Source organism: Anneissia japonica, unplaced genomic scaffold, assembly GCF_011630105.1.
Source record: "Anneissia japonica isolate Jap-2015-1 unplaced genomic scaffold, ASM1163010v1 scaffold287818_len932483_cov186, whole genome shotgun sequence".
NCBI classification, from domain to species: Eukaryota; Metazoa; Echinodermata; class Crinoidea; order Comatulida; family Comatulidae; genus Anneissia; species Anneissia japonica.
The window spans coordinates 483,306-498,883 of record NW_022703366.1 but is presented as its reverse complement, the minus strand read 5'-3'; the positions used below and the strand labels follow the sequence as shown (position 1 = coordinate 498,883).

At 32.6% G+C, this 15,578-nt stretch overlaps 1 protein-coding gene across 2 annotated transcripts in view; it reads right to left on the bottom strand.

Annotated features, from left to right (window-relative positions):
• Positions 1-3,991: 3,991 nt before the first annotated feature.
• The window catches only part of LOC117104398 (cysteine-rich motor neuron 1 protein-like), a 63,896-nt gene continuing 52,309 nt past the window's right edge, over positions 3,992-15,578 (bottom strand). For both annotated transcript variants that reach the window (XM_033245235.1, XM_033245236.1), the window contains exons 7-16: positions 15,241-15,573; positions 13,057-13,173; positions 12,281-12,556; positions 11,705-11,923; positions 11,028-11,240; positions 10,464-10,679; positions 10,019-10,204; positions 9,116-9,157; positions 8,284-8,355; positions 3,992-7,715 (exon numbers count right to left, since the gene is read on the bottom strand). In XM_033245235.1, coding sequence (XP_033101126.1) covers positions 7,330-7,715; positions 8,284-8,355; positions 9,116-9,157; positions 10,019-10,204; positions 10,464-10,679; positions 11,028-11,240; positions 11,705-11,923; positions 12,281-12,556; positions 13,057-13,173; positions 15,241-15,573 — 2,060 coding nt within the window. In that variant the 3' untranslated portion in view covers positions 3,992-7,329. The remainder of the gene's footprint in view (positions 7,716-8,283; positions 8,356-9,115; positions 9,158-10,018; positions 10,205-10,463; positions 10,680-11,027; positions 11,241-11,704; positions 11,924-12,280; positions 12,557-13,056; positions 13,174-15,240; positions 15,574-15,578) is intronic.

Below are 15,578 nucleotides of genomic sequence, written 5' to 3'. Positions count from 1 at the left end.
GATTACATCTCGATTGATAGTCTGTTCCACTAGTGAATATCGTATTCGACTTCCGGACATTAAAGTCTTAAAGTTCAAATTCAAGTTCATTGCATTGGTCATGTTGGTCATATACAGTAATACATACAATACATGAAATTTCCCGGAAAAATGAATAACGATACTAATATACTAAAATATAAGAAACAGAGCACATATTGCGCAGAATAACACCTGTCTCTTATACACATCTAGATGTGTATAAGAGACAGATAATTAGGCTTATTAGGTCTATTAATATTGTTATCAAATACATACACTTGTATATAGCGTTATTAATATAAAAAACAGTAGTCAGTAATAATACATATTTATATCAATTCAGATTGCAATAGAACAAGATATGCATAAGGTAAATGTGAAGGCTTACTGGTATAGGCCTACGTTACTAAAGGAATCGGCAATAGGTTACCAATTATGGTTGCACCTTAAATATGTTCAGAGATACCAAATCATAATTTTGCAGAATCTAACGTGATTTAATTGGTCAACGTTCCCTAAAGTCAGTTGCAGTATTTAACCTCACGTGAAACTATGTTGACGCTTCTATAATTAATAATATTTTATAACTCTCAACATTGACCTAATGAGCAGGTATTCGAACAATATTGCTACTGCAGTCAGAATGTCTGTCATTGTATTATTTTTAAAACTTCTCTCGTCTCTAAGGATTAAAAAGGAGAATCCACAAGCGATCGATTAATATCATATCTTGCAGGATCAGACTTCTAGCCTAGGAATGGAATTAAAAACACAGCTCTATACACTATAACTCGTTTTGTTTTGTCCCGTAAATAAAGATCCCGGGTCCCCCAGGGCCAAATGTATGCCTAGTTTGTATAGGTGACTACATGCCAAGTCGTATGCACTAGTTATATACTGTCCATATTGATTAGTGATTCTAGGGTATTACGTGGTATCAAATATCGCGCTCACACGCGCGTAAACTTCCTATAAATCATTGCCCATTTTGTCGGGTCGTCTATACTTTCCTCGAACGAATATATTTTGGTATGAAGTTTAGTTGAAGAATCAACAATTCATCGAAAGTAGGCAGGTGGTAACTGGTAAGACTAATGTAGTTTCTTTTTACATTGCGTGACTTGAGTGGATTATCATCGTTTGTCGAATTAAAAACACTCTGAACGGAAATGAGGAACGATCGAGTTACTAAGTTTGTTGTAGCAGATTCTACGTCATTATTGACACGGTGTGAGAGACATATCACAGATCCTATGGTCAATGATGACATTCCATGTGTCAGGACTGGTTGGGGTGTCATGAAGCCAATCAGCTGCAGTGTCAAAGTCGTAACTGTATTCACACTGTATTTGTCATTTTTAATAAGAATATCCGGTCCTTCGCATAGCACAACAATTAGAGGAATTCCGTGATGAATTCGAATCCCATTCGAAGCAATCATTTTCATTCTCTTTTTGAAGGAACAGCACTAGCCATTGAAGGAACAGCACTAGCTCTCGTTTTCTACATCTACATTAATGTATATATTAATCTTATATCATAATTGCCTAATTGTATATAACAATTTTCCAATTTTATGAAACTACTTTGCTTTTATAAATTTGATTATTGAATTTTTAAATAATATTTTTTTCGGGGGGATTTTTCCTGTTTTTTCCTGCGATTTTGATTTTTGAACCTAAAATAAAGATTATTTTGAATTTCAATTTGAAAGTAGGCCTACTAATTGGAATTATTACGATATTCCCCCTTATTATTAAACTACAAAACATAATGAAGAGATAGGCCTACCTTTATAATGATTAGGTCTATGTTAGAGATAAAATTCTAAATTGTGTGCTGGTAATACCGAACATGCATTGTTGGCCTATACGAAAAAAAGAAAAAATCTAGAAGTGTGTAAAAAAAAATCACCCCAAATAAACATATGTCAAGGGGAGATGATGTCGTGCAATACAATATCAGGTGTGCCGAGTGTTAATATAAATGCATAAAATTATACAAATCTTTGACACATGTTAATTGTAGAGTTGATGCAGCTGTCCCAGACCGTCTTCACTCACATTATTTTTATAAAATCAACGAGGAATGGTACGTAGGCCTATCTTAATTTTCCACAGAAATTATTTTCGGTTGCCCGTGGCATTTATAACATTGTTATCAATACACGCAACATTATAAAACCGCCTTTCATCATCTCACATGTTTAGTAACGTAAAAACAAAAAATCTGGCGCCCATTGAGTGTGAACTTTTTGATGAATAGATTGTGATGAGTAAGCCCATAAGTATAAGGCACGGATCCATATATAATAATTTGTAGAATTTCTACTGTTTAATTTTTGTAATTTACAAATATTTTAGAAATTTATAAACAAAAATAAAAGGAGAGGAAAATACTGAACAGATTACATCTCGATTGATACTGAAGCTTGAATATTTCATAAAGTCTGTTCCACTAGTGAATATCGTATTCGACTTCCGGACATTAAAGTCTTAAAGTTCAAATTCAAGTTCATTGCATTGGTCATGTTGGTCATATACAGTAATACATACAATACATGAAATTTGCTTTCCCGGAAAAATGAATAACGATACTAATATACTAAAATATAAGAAACAGAGCACATATTGCGCAGAATAACACACTAAAATATTAAAAAGTAACATTATCTAACAAACCTCGTTTAACATCTTTTTATTTATTTTTTAAATTTATTTATTGCACCTCCAACAGTGTAAACACCAATTACAGGATAGAAATATAAAATATACAGTAAAAAACTTACACAATATAAGTAAAAAGCCAAAATTATTACAATAAAGATTGTATAAAAGACGCGAATGTAATACACTTGAACTACAATGAACAATATCAAATTCAAGATTATCACAAACACAATTATTATAAAGTGAAAACAATCTACAAAATATACCATTTTTACAAACATTGTTAATTGCACTAGGAATAAATCAGTCTTTGTTAATGAGGTATCAATTTTACTCGATAAAAATATGGAGATGTTTGTCTCTCTGGTTCTCTTCATTGCTAAGCTCCAGTAACTGCACTCCACTCCACTTTCTTTGGTTCTGCTAGACTGAACGATTTGAAGCAAATTTATGATGGGATCCTTCTGTCGTTGTTTTTTAATCGCCGAGAAGACTTTACAGAAAGAATAATTTATAATTTCGTCATCTCTTTTCATCATTCAAAACTTACCTTACAGACATAAACAGTACCGTACGTTCTTACATTCGAATATTGTGATACTCTGTAGACTAATTACAGGGAGCGTTTTTCTTTTTTTAATGGGAAAAATCTGACATTAGCTACCTGGGGATTTGAACCCAGGGTCCTGGAGTTTATTACTATCAGTATTTTTATTATTATTATTATTATTATTATTATTATTATTATTATTATTATTATTGTTGTTGATACTGTAGCCATCAACGCTGCTTTCATCATCGTCGTCATCGCTGTCGTCGTCGCCGTCATGGTCACCTTTATCTCGAATGACAATATAATTATTAAATTATTAAAATTAAATATTTGTATTATTTATTTGGTTATTCAGGAAAATTATCAGCTTTCAATTGAAAATTAGAATGAAATTTCATCGCCAATTAACAGTACAGTAATGTATATTACAATAGATACTGAAATCTGGTAGCTTCCAATGTCTGTTATAAGTCGATCGTGACGTCAACACTGTAACTCCCAATTTTATCTTCCTATCCCCAACCATGCAATAATTTTTCATTAGTTCACAGTTCGCTTGATCTTTGTTCAGTCCGTGTGCAAAAATTCCAATTAAACTTGAATGCCTATATATGGTCATTATGTGATGTCATCTTGACCGTATTTAGGCATGTCACATGCTTGTGTCAAATAACATTTGATAGTCTGGACAAACAGGGCTTTAGAGGCGATCAACCTGGACAATGAAAGAAAGATAGCCAACTCAAAATTACAAAATGTGACAACTGCCCCTTTATTCCAAATATTTCATGCACTCTTGTTTCACAAATATACAAGCATAATTTACATTTGACCTACAACCTTTTAGGATACATCAAATTCTAATTACACATACAAGTTGTTTCAAATGTGCGGAACATGTTTCTTTGCTGCTTCAAGCAATGTCACACAAAATTATGTGACAATGGAGATTCAAATAATGCCATGCGTACATTCACACACAGTGTCACACTACGTTCTTGCTCTTTGGTTCACAATACAATCTAGGCCTTATTTATTTCTGGAATATTTGAAAAATAGTGGAATTCAGACATTACAGTGTAACCAAGGGATAGCATTACTTCTTACTGTACATAAACCTAAATTGTAACTGCATTAAAAATAATACCGAAACTAAATATATGATAAAACAAAGGTTTAATCATAATGGAAAGCTATTCTTTCATTAATAGCAAATAACATCGCTGATTGCTTGGAACCAGGAAGAAAGGTAGTAGCACCACACCACTGTGGGAGTAAGTACAAGTCAACCTGAGAAGGCAACCACAATGCATCAGGCCTACATGTACGGTTACCACACTAACATGTTACGACCATCTCTTTTGGAAGTAAAGTTTTGGATACATTTAGACGTTTTCCTCCACATGAGTGAAGACAACGTTAAATAACTGCATGCTGATACATACAGGTACCTCAAAACTATGTGACTATGCGACAACTACATAGGAGGATGTAGCTGTTGAATGCAAAAGGAATCCATCATTAAACATATAAGTGTGAATTTTATTAATCTTCAAAAAAAGTCTACAATTATCTTTAGAGATGGAATTTTATATGATTGCAATTTAAATGAACCCTCCAGAAACAACTGATAAAAATACTTTCCAACATCAATATGGGATTTGTTTTGAATTTTGTACATTATCTGAAATGTACTGTACCATTGTTTAATATATTATCTGAGCATTTGATATAATTATAAACTCACTTCGTTTCTCTATATGGGCTTCACACACATTTTTTCATTCGGTGGCCAAAATCTACATAACATAATACAATTTTATTATATAGTTGAAAAGAATGCAATAAACTATAAAAATATATGACTTGTTAATACATTAGCCTCTTACACTGCGTTATTACATAACAATGAATCCATTTAAAAACATCATACACAAATACAATTCATATCTGAGGGAATAAATCCCATATCCCATATGTTTTATCTAATTGTTGATGAAACAACTAAAATCTTCCCACCCACAATATTATCTTTAAAAAAAATGCAACTTTTAAAAAGCCAAGATTGGCAAGAGAGAGTGTTTTGTTATTGTGTTTTATCACTTTTTCATCATCATTTCTTTGAGCGGCGAATATTTTGGAGATCATATATCCAGATTATTTTCTGTTTTTTAAGAAGCATGATATTAACTGTGGTCTCAAATATAGTATTAAATCAACAATGTCACTATCAGCATACATATATTATTTTGATGACTAGGGCAAAAAATCATTTAAAATGAATATTTATAATAATGATAACAACAAAATATTTTTCTATAATAATAATTATAATAGTAATAATACTTAAATGGCAATTATAATAATATATTTAATTTGGGTATATCAAAATAATCAGAAAGCAACATCTAAAAATAGCCAATAACATTAAAACTTAAAAATATTAATAACTTATTTTGAAGGTATAATTGTTTGATGCTAAATTAAAAGCATTAGCCTTTTTTCCCCAGACAGATTTTTCATGGCCAAAAACATTTTCATTTATGATTTCCGAGAGGAGTAACTAGTTCCCACTGACATTCCAATTTTCATACCTTATACACTTAATTTTTATGATTCTCTTAATTAATAAAGAAGTTTAACAGTAAAGTATAAAACTGTCACATAAACAATATATTCTCTGTAGATTTACTTCTAAAACTTAATCAGCAATTAAATAAATCTATCATCGCATCATATAAATGCATCTATTATATATTTGATATATAGTATAATAAACCAAGAGAAATCAAGTTCTCTTAGACTCATACTTATCATTCCTTAATATCATTAAGCTGAGCTTAATCAAATAATTATTTTATCACTGAGAATTAATTAAATTGTAATCATTTTCATAGGTTCACATTTCCTTAAATTAAAACAGAACCCAGAATAATTTACCTGTAAAATATTTAATCATTGTTTTTCCAATAATATTGTTCCTAATCAAATTTTGTTTGAAAGTATTTTGTAAAAAGTATGGAATCTGTAATTACTATATTAAATTTTCTTGAAACATAAACGCCTACTGTCTTTTCACAAGACCCTACTTCCAAAATCTATTTATACACATTTTGGTTGTAAAAACAATGAAAGTTTATCGCCATGATTATTACAGCTACAAAAAAAGAAGACGAATTCCCAAAACTTACAATCATCATATTGGATATGTATCTAAAACCTTTGGTATAAGTTAGTTTTACGAATGTATAAAAAGAACAATATGCAAATTTAAATTACATTGTTACATGTTGATATTTTATAATGGAAAAAAGAATGGATTTCCTAGCAACCAAAAGCTAAAGAATTGACAAAGTTCCTTAAATACCATTAAATATTAAAAATATATTGAAGTATACAGCAACACAGAAAGCTGCAAAATTAGGAAGTTGGAATATTTAATTTTAATTCATATTGTTTTCTCAGTTTATTATACAGTCTCTTAGCTACATAACATGTGCATATGCTATCAGATTTATATCTGATTCACTTAAGTATGTCTGATACTAAAAGTACTTCCAACCTTCATGGACATTTTCTTGATCAAACACAGCATTTGAAGCGGGGCATTCACTATCTGTTCAAAACAAAAGTTGTCTGACAGACAAACAATTGCTTGTATATATCAATCAGACTGTAAAGGCTACCTCAGACTTATTTTCTTATAATACCAACTCAAAATTTAATGAGCATATCATTCAGGTATAAAGACATCTCTTTTAGAGTGCGCATGACTGAATACTAAATACACACAATCACACACATTAACACTGAGGCAAATTTGTACATCAAAAAAAAAAACAGGACGATAGGTTAAATAAGCTACTTAACCATTTATTACTAGCACCAAGACGCATATTTTTATTTATAGTACTTTCTCTCCATGGTGTAGACTGCCACCACACATTCAAACTTCTTTAGGCTTTAACACAGACCCTTCAAATTTTGATACGAGTATGTACAATGCACAGATCAATAGACTCAAGCACACGCTCTTGTATATATACACACACACACTCATGCTGGAACGAAAAAAGCATATGTGCGTTAAACAGGTTGAATACTTTTGCCAACACCATAGTAGTCGCTTAACCGTTTCATATCAATAGAGTCCAGATTCCTTTTTGTATCTTGAAACATATTCCCCTGTACTTTATTTTCCTTAAAGTTGGCAGAATCACGGATAGAATCCCTGTTACTGTTCTTAACGTCCACATTCTTTTTCTTTATTGACATGATTGTGACAGGAGGCGGTGGTAGTGGTTTCGATTTAATTTGATAGTCCACATGATGCCTCCATTTTGTGACGTACAAAAACATTGCAATAACAATCAATACAGCCAAGAGGACAACAAGAATTGCCAATGCTACCGGAAGAACTGGAAATGAAGAAGGCTCTGAATCTGCCTCTGGGATTGTTATTCTAGTTGGCACTGCAAAAACAAATATCAGTATCATGTTATCAATAACATATTAAATGATGGCTTTGAAATATAGTGGATATTTAATTCATTATGGGTGAAATATTAATGTGTATAACAACAATGATAGTAAAAAAAAACACTAAAAAATATATAAAATAATTATATAAACCACAATAATTATAATGTAACAAGAATATCAAGATAACAATAGTATATGTTACAACAGGATTCTGTCATGGCCCTTGTTGTTGGACACAAGGTTGCTGAATTGAAGTAGAAAATTGCAAATAAAACCAAAGGTATTAATTTAAAAAAAATAATTATAATAATTTTGTTCAATAATAATAACATAGAAAAAAAATGACAATGTATCAAGAGGTTATTCTACTTATGATATGGATCAAGATGGATGGAAAATTGTTTTTTAAATCTTGAAATTCTTCAAGAAGTGTTATATATTGATATTTACAAATAAATTGTCCTATGTTTATTGTTTAACTGTGTATGCCTGACATATACATACACATTACAAAATTCAAATGAATAGAAACAACCAACAAATGATAGAGGGGCCTACCTAGAGTGTACAATTTAAATGGATTTCTTGGTCTCGCTCTATCTGATAATGTTTTGCTTGTTGTTCTCCCACCTACAGTAAATGAAGGCAATAAATAATACAAGGGTTATAATGCACTCATGTCATATAACATATTAATTCACAGATCTTATTTTAATAATAATGTACTGTGGATAATAATAATAATAATAGTAATAATAATAATAATGGTAATAATAATAATAATTATTATTGTTGTTGTTGTTGTTGTTGTTGTTATTATTATTATTTTTATTTTGAATCCACAAACAATATACACTCATTGTGCTGTTATTTCTTATAATATTGAAAATATCACATACTTAAAAAAAGAAGAAATAAATAATAATAAATGTGACAAAGCAGCAACTAATATACAGTACTAACTTTTTTGAACTACAGAGTCAGTGATCAATAAACAAAGCCTCAAGTTGAGGCAATTTATTGTGTCTCAGCATACAGAAAATAGAACACATTATTTTCTCTGTGGTCTCAGTGAATATCAAAGCTGTGTATTTGTCTGAATCATTGCTCTATCTGAAAGAACCCTACACAAATAATGGGCCGGTGGTGTGATACACACCTCTAAAATTGATGCAATTTTCAAAAATTAATAATCTAAATATGTATTATCTAATACATTCTTTCATGCGGCTTCAATTATGGTTAAAAAGCACAGGTTATTAAAACCCTGCAAACATTAATTTACTCCTATTATAGGTTCTCCACAACAATAGGCTGCAGCACTCGTGCAGTTACATGACCAATTTGAAGCAAACGCTGTGGCTAATTGCACAAGATGTGTATAAATTACCTGGAAATTTCAGCGTGATTACAGACGGGGTATTTTCACCACCTGGGAAGAAGAGAACAGGTGCAGAAAAAATGAGAAACTATTACAGGTGATATGGGTATGAGAGTACTCTACGGCATTGCTATTTATACCCAATGTTCTGCATTTAACAGCTGAGTAAAATAGCACTTAAGTTGATTATCTTTTTAATGCTTTGTATTAGAGCCATGTTTTGTTAGGGTTGTCATCACACAACTGTGAGGTAATAAGGGTGTTACGAAAACACTTCGCTCATTTTTGAAATTAAGATTGCAGTTTCATGTAATTTTGTGTGAGCTCACATTAATCCTGTCATTCACTTAGAGTGTAATTATCCTGATCTCATCATGTTGGTCATTGTATTGCTATATACATAAAATTGAGCTTAGAGCAAGCCGAGTTTGATTCATCATATGACATAGCGACGCAGTGTGCACGCCTTAAAGGAACACCAGTTTTATTATCTTTTATTATTATTTTAATGATAAATACATCCATTAATTTAAACAATGATGTTGATAAATATTATTCTAAACCATTTGTACATCATTTTAATCTTCATCACATTATAATTACTTAAACATGTCCAAAACCCAAAACACATACAGTACATTCTATTTCCTTTGACAGAGATGATATAATGCTCACTTAAATCATCAAAAAACATTGGAAAAACTGTGATCATCAGTATTCTAAGTAACATTTCTTTTAATAAAATACTGTCAGCTATGGAAAAAAACATTCAATTAAACATTAAATTGTTTATTTGAATATTTCAAATAAATTATCATCTTCCAATAAGACAGACTATAAATAACACATTATTTTGCTTTTCTTATAGTTTCTTTTATTCATTAAAAACTCACCAGCATTACAGAAACTTACCTGAGGGACATTTTTTACAGCATTCTCCAGGTAACATAACTGGATTTTTGCACTTCAGTTGCGGACATTCTGGTAGAGTGCAGACTGGTATGCCCTGTTGACAAACACAGAGAATACAGCGATCTGTAGTCCAATGCTGGCCATCCAAGTACACGGCACCAGAAATCTCACAGGTTTTCTCTGGTTCTGATGGAAGTAAATGAATATATTATTTAGTCTCAATATAGAAATAAATGTCTACCCTAAAAAAGTATTCAATTATGTTTTATTTATTTATTTTTTTTAAACTACTAAATACCGCTCTACATCTGCTACAGCAGCCAATGACTACCCCTCTATGCAATTTAGCACAACAATGTTGCAAGTTATCGGTTATTCTCTTATCCTTACCATTTAAGTTTTGTGTAGTTAATGACAAAAAATTATATATAGTGTAGAACCTGACCTTGTAAACAGGACGGGCAACACTGTCCCTTCCTCAATACGGGTGTCTTACAGTTAGCTGGTGGACAGGTGTTGGAATAACATGTGACTTCACCCATCTCACATTTACAGCTCGTACAATCGTCCTCTTTCCAGGTGGAACCATCTTCATACACAAGACCATCAGTCTCCTCGCATGGCATGTTCTCTGTATCGCCTGAACCATCAGTGTGGATATCTGTATATACCATAACAATAACAGGAAATTAAATTAATTCATCAACTCAGTGTTGTTTTACATCTTGAATCAAAAACCATCAATTTCATAATTTAATTCACCATACTACATGCAGGAATTTTTAAGTCACTAGCTAGGTCAACTCCCCAAGGACTCCTCTAAACCCTACTGTAGGGTTCTACGGGACTCTCTGGACTCTGGATCTCACAGGAAAAGACTTACGTGATACAGATTACAGACCTAAGTCAAATGTAGGGCATCATTTTAAATGATTTTCATATTTAAAGTTAAAATGAGAATCATTAACTCAGAAAAAAAATTATCTGTGTTTGAATTTGAAGCTATTACCTGAACAGTGAGGGCAGCATTTGTTTTCATCAATGCTTGGATGATCACAAGGTAATGGCGGGCACGCCTCAACAGAACATAAGACATGGCCGTTGTGACACACGCACTTGGTGCACATGTCGATGTGCCAGGTTTCCCCTTCTACGTAGTAATGGCCTCCTGTCGAGTGACATACCTTCAGATTTATATGCGGGATAGTGTTTGATTCCGAATCTATAAAAAGCAAGTAGATTAGAGGTATAATAATTCCCGTCATACGGAACAGTAAGTTGCATTAGTAATGTTCATTAATTTCTTTATGTACACACAGAAACAACACTTGGGTGAATGAATCCAGGTAATGATCTAGATAACAAACAAGAGCATGAAAATTACAATTTTCAGCATGGACTGTCTGTCATCAGCTAAATAATTGAAAAATTAAAAAAATATTTGCTTAATTTCTTCCATATTCAGGTTAAGTTATCAACTTACAATTAAAAATTTGAACGTGAAAACATTTTTTTTTTATTCATTTCTGGTTTGAAGTTAATAACTGAAACAAATTTTATTGGCAGACAGTGTATCTTTAGTCAAGTCAAAAGTCAAATCAAAATAACATTAATACATGCTCCTGAATGTGTCAGGTAAACATTTCCAACATAATAAAGATAAACATTGCTTAATTGAGCAAATACCTGGACAACTAGGACAGCATTCACCCGTTCTGATTACAGGGCTTTCACAAGCTGGAACGGTGCATGCGATAAGTGTGCACATTTCTTGTCCATTGTGGCAGTAGCATTCTCTACAGCCATCGTGCCAACTCTCACTGTCCTCGTACTGTTTGCTGAATGACTGACAGGAACCAAGGTCCACTAGAACTGTCACAGGCTTTGGAGTTTCTGTTAATTTTACTGTAAAAGTAAATGTTACTAGGTTTATAGGTTATACTCTTTAGTACATACGCGAGTACAAATTACATTATTACGCCACAATTGCACCTATGGCTATTGATATTGTGCTGTTACGGAACTCTTGATGCTAAGTAAACTGTGCTACACTTGAATTAACACAAATGGCGGTTGGATATGTCATTGTAGTACTGACTTTAATAGGACTATATGATATACCCTCACAATAAATTTCAAAAAACTGACACTCCATAAACCAAAAAAATAAATAGTGAACCAGGGTTTTAATCAGAATTTTTAAAATAACTGGAATGGGTGATAGGATATTGACAAATAAATGTATCCATAACACTGCATTACCTGCACATCGGCATATGTTACAGCCGCGGTCATTTTTCTTGAAGCCATTGGGGCATTGAAGGGTACAATCAGTCAAATCGGGGCACCGCTTGCATTTACACCGTGGACATCCCCATCGATCATTCTGGAACCCATAGATACAGTACTTGGAACAAGTGTTCACGGGTGAGCACTTGGCTGGATCAGACTTGCAGCTGCATATTCTGCAACCCTGACTATCCTCAGCCAATCCATTTGCACAATGAAGTGGGCAGTCACTCAGTTCAGGACAGGAAACTAGAAAGAAAATGTTTTATATAATTTATTTTTCAATATAATAATAAAATAATAATGTGCCATTTATATATTGCACAATTACTATAAATTTCCCCTATATACTAGTAAACATTTTTACCCCCTCAGTCATCGACAAACACCAATGTACAGAATCATCAGACTTACTGGTACTCACTTATACTTCTGGGTCGATAGAGCTATATGGAAAAGTGCCTTGCTTACAAAGACTCAAACAAACAGCACAGTGGTCCACAATTTATTCATTTAATCCTAAAATACCTGTATATGCATTTTCTTTAGCTTAGTACTATGATTATACTACTAGATTATTTTAAGTAATAATAGTCTCAAGTACTATAACACAAATAATCATCAGCTACCCTGGAAGGGTAATATTTGAATAATCTGCAGTCTAATAAATAATGAAATAAGGGCCATGATTACTATGCAGACTATAATCACCCTGTGCATTGATGAATGAATCAAATATCAGTATCTACCTGCTGCACAATTACACAGAGGACAGCCTTCATTGTCTTTTGTGAATCCGTGAGGACAGTCCAAACTACAGTTTAATTGTGGGCATGGAAGCGATGGAACTGTTATTATATCTGGCTCTGAAATATTAATCAATTAAATAATTAGTAGCTACAGCAGCAGCAACTACAAGTTCAATATGTAGAAAAGAGGAGTAAACTATTTTTTTTTTAGGTGAAAATGAATATTGTAAGATTTTATTACTGTTAAATTTACAAATCATTAATATACAATGGAGAGCAATTATTTCAAATATTTATTTATTTATTTAAAACCATATTTAAAGGAGGGTAGCCCATCCAGCAAAACTGATCATTTAGGGCCCTCACCATACATCAAAAATACAACTTAATAATATAACAATAAAATTTGATAAAACTATGAAAGAAAACAGGTAAATAGCATAAAAATATATCATCAGCACTCTTTATTGAGGTAAATAAATTACTAGCAAATGTAGAAATTTGACAAAAACATGCAGACATGTCTGCATACTATACCCGATTCTCATGAATTAACTTTGATTTGACAAGCTTACAAGCTATTTTACCTGATCTGCGATCCAACACAGGTGTGCAGGATCAAAGGCTAAGCATAATCTAAGCAAGGAAAGGTGTTGTTGATGATCCGGTTAAGATATACAACATACCATAGGTTAATGTACTGTATGTATATCTAATAGTGATTGATGTCCAAAACATACAAGTTATAATAAACACCAAGCAGCTTATACAAGCCAGAGGCCTATGGGGAGGAATACGATCACTGCCTATAAAGCCAATTTAAAACAGACGAAGCTGGCAATATTGCAGTAACAATGCTGGGATGCATACCATTTCATACCATTCAAATATTGCAGTGCCGTAATATAATGCCTTTTTCCTGTATAAATGGATTAGGTACACTGACGTGCGATTGGTAGTGTCGCTTGTATAAACAACTTCTCTTCTACTTGCCATCTTTATTTAGACAAAATAAAGTAATATTGAAGGAATGAGACCTGCAGATACATGTCGGAATGCACCGTAACCGGAATATTGCAGTTCTGAGACGGAATGCTGCACAACCCCAATATTGCGGTAACGGTTGGTTCTCATGTCCTTTTCATACTGGAGGCAATGCCAGAAAGTCTTCTGCATTTTGTATGCAAATTATATTTAATACTTTTTCAAAAAAGTTTTTTTGAAATTAAAAAAAAAAAAAATCATTAAATTCTAAGTCTTTAGAGTCAAACTTTCAACCATCTAAAGGTGCCAGCTACAATATTTTGTGCCTCAGCCTCGGTTGAGGCTGAGGTGGTCTGGACATTCAATCTGTGAAATCCCTCTCACAGGCCTCCCTATATTTTCTATTCTTAGATCGACTAATGCAATTAATACAATTTTAATATCAAAAACCTGAATAATGAGCAGCTGGAGACATACCAATACCTGATCACATGGATGATTAAATTATTAATTAAAGGAGAAATATTATACAACCTGTCCTCTGTCAGGTATATAATTTCTTTGGGGGGTTTTCTATCTTATTTTTTTATATAGTATAAATTACGTTGTCTCTCTTCTAACGTAATTTGAGAAAGAACAAACAAAATGAAATGCCACTGACGTCTATTGATTGGACAAGGGGTTTCAAGAGTGGATATAAATGTAAACTATACACTCCTGGGAATTAAAGGATTTTAATCAGCTAATACTTTGAATACAAATAAACTCCCCCGAAAAAAATCAGTCAATGTGTCTACTAATATTCATACTTTCAATAAAAATCAGTCAATATGTCTACGAATACTCAACACTTAACTATGTGTCACAGACAAAGGTAAATAATGTGAGTTAAGTACAAATAGACAGTTGATAGGGGGAAGGCTGCTCGGTGGTGACTAGACTACAGAGAGACTAATTAGTATTATGTTTAGTTATATGACCTAAAGTAAAATATGAACTTTGATGATCTTTAGAAAACAAGTGTCAATCACAAGTATTTATAGGTAACCACTAATGATTTAATAAGATGTACATAACATTGCCATTTCAAGTAGATCATCAGGTATTCGTTCCTATGGCTGCATGTCTAAAAATAAATTTTAACATAGCAATGCGAGAAACATGAATATGATATATGTTTAGCAATAACTGTCAACTTACCATCACATACAGGACAGCAAACTCCCGGTATCTTCTTCGCATTCATGCACGTGATTGCGCAGGAAGCACCAGTACATTGAACCTTGCCCTGTACGCAACGACATGTTGTACAGTCATCATGATCCCACTCATCACCATGTTCGTAGAGCCCTTCGTCAACCTCGCATAAGGCTTTTAAAATCGTTGGTGGGATAGTGAAGTCTTGACAATCTGGAATAGGCATACAACGTGAAATGCCATTCCAGCACTCGCACCTGCGACAAGTTTCAGGTTGCCACGTCTCTCTATGCCTGTACGGGATTCCTTGATAAGTACAGCCATCCTTTATTGACTCTAAA